The following is a 3,819-nucleotide window of genomic DNA, read 5'->3' as shown; positions in this document are numbered from 1 at the left end:
GTAATTCATAAATCATAATACATTTCAACAGAACAAGATGGATCGCAGATGTCAAAAGGAAGTGAGGAAAACACCACTTTGTTTGGTTCGACAACTAAAAGAATAAACCAGAGAAGAGTTGTTAAATCATGAGCAGGAACGATCAACTAGGGGAGAACTCTACATGCCAGGAAAGGTGAACTTGGAGAGGACGTTACATGTCCAAATATAAATAGAAAAGATGTTCAATACAAATAGTAATTTAAGACAAATGCTTAAAGAAAACAGAATTGGAGTTAATATTTTGTGTTGGAAACTATGCAAATTAACATTATATGAAGTGGATGTGCATCAAGAATGATAGCAAGGATTTGATTAAAGGAATTTTTCCAAGAGTAAAGATTAAAAAGAATGAGTTAGGGGAATTCTCCGACGGAGACAGGCACAGAGCTCACCGTCATGGTCAAACACCATCTGCAAATAAGTTTAAAGCAACGTAAGTGGTCAGAAGGCTAAGAGGAAAACAAATAAAAGAAGTAAAGAAAACACATTGTAGTTTCTGTAATGATGTATCACAGCTCAGCATTTACAGCTTAGTTTGGAAAGTGCCAAATGATCATTAAAGGCAAAATGTTGAAATAATAAGTATATTACAAATGTGCAGGTTATCTACAGTTGGCCCCTAAATTTTTTATTCCATTGAGGATTAGACTAAGTATGTTAGACTAAACATGCGCACTTAAATTGATAAGCAGTTACCAATGAACAAAGCTCATGCATATAGATAACCAAAATGTAGTTTTTCAGTGAAAATGCAAAAATAAATAAGCACTGCCAGTAGAATGCATGCAAGAACAAAATGGCATACCGCAACATGAGACGGAAGGAACTCCAACATGTCAAGAAGCTGCAGAGAAAACTCGACAGATTACAAATCACAATAAAGGATCATAAACTTTATTAGTTAGGCAACTATTACAAAGGAAACAGTTCTACAATGTCAATATAAAGTTTGGTACATGAAAAGGCATGGAGGCAAAAGGTTAATCCATCATTAATGATTGAACAGCGAGAGTAGTTTATATTTTCTTCAAAGCCACAGTAAACAACATATTGACACATTCTCTATGGACCCAGAAGGGACTAATACCAACCGAGGATAAACTTTTGTGGTTAATAAACATCACAACTCTGAAATAGGCAGATATGTACAGAATATTGTCTTTTCCCAAAACTCATCCCTATAAGATCCGCCTTAATAGTCAAAGATGCCTACTGGAAAAAACTTGATAAGAAAAACATCCTATTATCTGTCACTATAGTTCATTAACTAAACGTCATATGAAGACAAGCATGGTGGAACAAATATTGCACTGACCATCCAGTACAATGTGCCATTGACCAAAAACATATCTTAAACTCCAAAAAGTTTCTCAACTTCCCTCATCTTCCATATTTTTCAGTTCTCCCTGGTTCCTACTTGTTGGATTAGTAGTGCCCAGTGGATGGTGAGAAAATTGTTTATAAAGAGAGAAAAATACAATCATGGACCGTATTCACTACATGAATAAAAATACAAATGAAGAAACAGAATTGTCCTGGCAGATTGTGTTTCACACAAACTCTACATGACGCAACCCATAACTGCAACACCCATTATATACAAATTTGAGTTTATTAACATTGAGGATGTCATTTCAAAGCTACAACTAAGTCCTACTCACCAGTGACAGAGCTTTGAATATAGTTAAAACCCAATCCCCATTGCCATCAGCATGTTCCAACTGACCATGTTGCAGCTGTGCTACATCCATGGAAAAAGAATAGATGAGATGTAGATTACAACACTGGAAACGAGCAATAGGAAAGAGTAAATTTCTCAAACAGGTTTAATGTATGACAAACTTAAATATTTAAGAACAAATTTTACAGATTGATCGGACTACTCAGTAGTTTTGTATACAATTGGTCTCTAAATCTGTACTACGGACATTGGTTAGGAGTTTCTGTCCAAGCATAGCACACAGTTCAACCAGATAGACGGATTAGAAGGTTGCGCATTACAGGATAAACAATACAGCAGCTGGACAGCTAAACCATCAGTCTCTGAAAACAATGCACATAGGGTGGGTAATGAAATTGAAAAACTGTCTCATGTCATGTTGTTATGGACTCGAGATTGCATGTGTGGAAGCATGTAATATTTCATTATTTCTTTTGCCAGTGTCTAGGATAACGACAGAATTCTGCTATACTTCAATTATCATATTAAAGTAGACCTAAGTCCAACAATTCCATGTCTAAGTTGAGTTCCAACATTTGCTTTACCAGAACAAGTGCTGACTTAAATACATGTTCCAAGACAACTTACCAAGCATATGAAACGAAATGTCTTGAGGATCACAAAGAGGTGACTGTCAAGACATTCCGTTTCTAGACATAAACTTACCGTAACAACTAGAAAAAAGGCAAAGCAAACAGACAAGATGTACCAATAATGAGTGCACGAGGAAAACACTGACCTAATATCTTGTAGTAGGATCTGTACATCACTGAGGTTCCATCAACAAGCATGATTCTACTCTTTGAAGGATCAGCGGGAGCAACATTCTCGCCAGGATTCGTTAATATGGTCGACACGCCTGAGGGCAAGCTGTCGTCATACAACGGAATCCGTGGGGCATGATCCACTGACGGTCCTTGAAAACTCTCGACTGAATCAGTGACTGGCAAGACTGACTGCCCCGAGAAACCCTAATGTGTCGAAGAAAATAAGAGCAGTAATTAATCGGTATTTCGCATTAGAAAACATTAAGGTTATGAACCAGATGAACCACTATCATTTTGAGTCGAAAAAGGGTTGAGCGATCCAACTTGCAACGCAACTACGCGAAGGTGCTCGGCTGAACAAGACGAAACTTTATACAGAGGCAATGCGGTGCAGGTAGCAATGAAATGGTCGCCGAAGCTTCGCCGATTTTACTAGGGCTAGTTAATGTGGCATCCCCTACTTTTTCGCTCTACGGGCCTTCTCCGGCCCCAATCTGTCGAACCGTGAGAGGAGGAGGGCGTCGGGTAGCAGAGAAGGGGGCGCAGAACACGTACCTTACGGGAGACGGCGAGCGGCAACTGGAGGGGCCGCGCGGCGGCGCGGAAGAGGAGGCGCGGCACCGCGGCGGCGCGGAAGCAGCAGCACGCCATCGACGGACCGGATGCCCGCAGCGCTCCAGTCGCGGGCGGCGGGGGAGGTCAGTGCCAGCCGGCGGGCCGTGGGCAAGGAGTTTGGAGGCGGTTCCCTTTGGGGCTGATTCAGCAGCACAACCACGGAAGTTGGGAGACGAGCAAATGGCGTGGCGGCCGCCAAGACCGTGGGAATAGGCTTGGTTGCGTTGCTCCTGAAATTTCTAGATAAAAGAGCGAGGAAATATTTTCTTTCACAAATCCATTGTCGTCCAGCCCGGTTAGGATATCTGGCTTTCACCCAGGCGACCCGGGTTCAAATCCCGGCAATGGAAACTTTTTTTGCCTGTAAATTTTTTGCTCTCGGGCTCCATAGAGCATGAATTTTTCAAAAAACAACTTTTTAAGTTTTTTAAAAAACTAACATAAATGCAGAAGTGTTTAGAGATGCATACCAGATGGGGGGCCCTACTAGATGTGTGTGAAATTTCACGAATGAAATACATTTTGATGTGAGCTGTACAAAAAGAGAAAATCATGTACACTTTCATAGTGAAAAGTACATGTGCTAGCATAAAAAGGTATTCGCCATTAAACTTTACAGAGTAGTGCAATGGAAACTTTTTTTGCCTGTAGATTTTTTGCTCTCGGGCTCCATAG

At 40.6% G+C, this 3,819-nt stretch overlaps 1 protein-coding gene and 1 non-coding gene across 3 annotated transcripts in view; one reads left to right on the top strand and one right to left on the bottom strand.

Moving 5' to 3' along the window:
* The window catches only part of LOC119291091 (DNA polymerase I-like), an 8,999-nt gene extending 5,677 nt beyond the window's left edge, over positions 1-3,322 (bottom strand). The window contains exons 1-5 of one of the 2 annotated variants that reach the window (XM_037569807.1): positions 3,085-3,322; positions 2,502-2,733; positions 1,704-1,783; positions 848-886; positions 435-453 (exon numbers count right to left, since the gene is read on the bottom strand). In XM_037569807.1, coding sequence (XP_037425704.1) covers positions 435-453; positions 848-886; positions 1,704-1,783; positions 2,502-2,733; positions 3,085-3,180 — 466 coding nt within the window. In that variant the 5' untranslated portion in view covers positions 3,181-3,322. The remainder of the gene's footprint in view (positions 1-434; positions 454-847; positions 887-1,703; positions 1,784-2,501; positions 2,734-3,084) is intronic. The other variant, XM_037569806.1, reaches the window with a different exon arrangement.
* A 98-nt stretch (positions 3,323-3,420) lies between these two features.
* Positions 3,421-3,494, top strand: TRNAE-UUC. Its single transcript has one exon. It is a non-coding gene; the product is annotated as a tRNA-Glu (tRNA).
* The last annotated feature ends 325 nt before the right edge of the window (positions 3,495-3,819 follow it).

The sequence above is a fragment of the Triticum dicoccoides genome, chromosome 4B (assembly GCF_002162155.2).
Source record: "Triticum dicoccoides isolate Atlit2015 ecotype Zavitan chromosome 4B, WEW_v2.0, whole genome shotgun sequence".
NCBI classification, from domain to species: Eukaryota; Viridiplantae; Streptophyta; class Magnoliopsida; order Poales; family Poaceae; genus Triticum; species Triticum dicoccoides.
The sequence above is the reverse complement of the archived record's forward strand: the minus strand, read 5'-3'. Positions and strand labels throughout refer to the sequence as shown.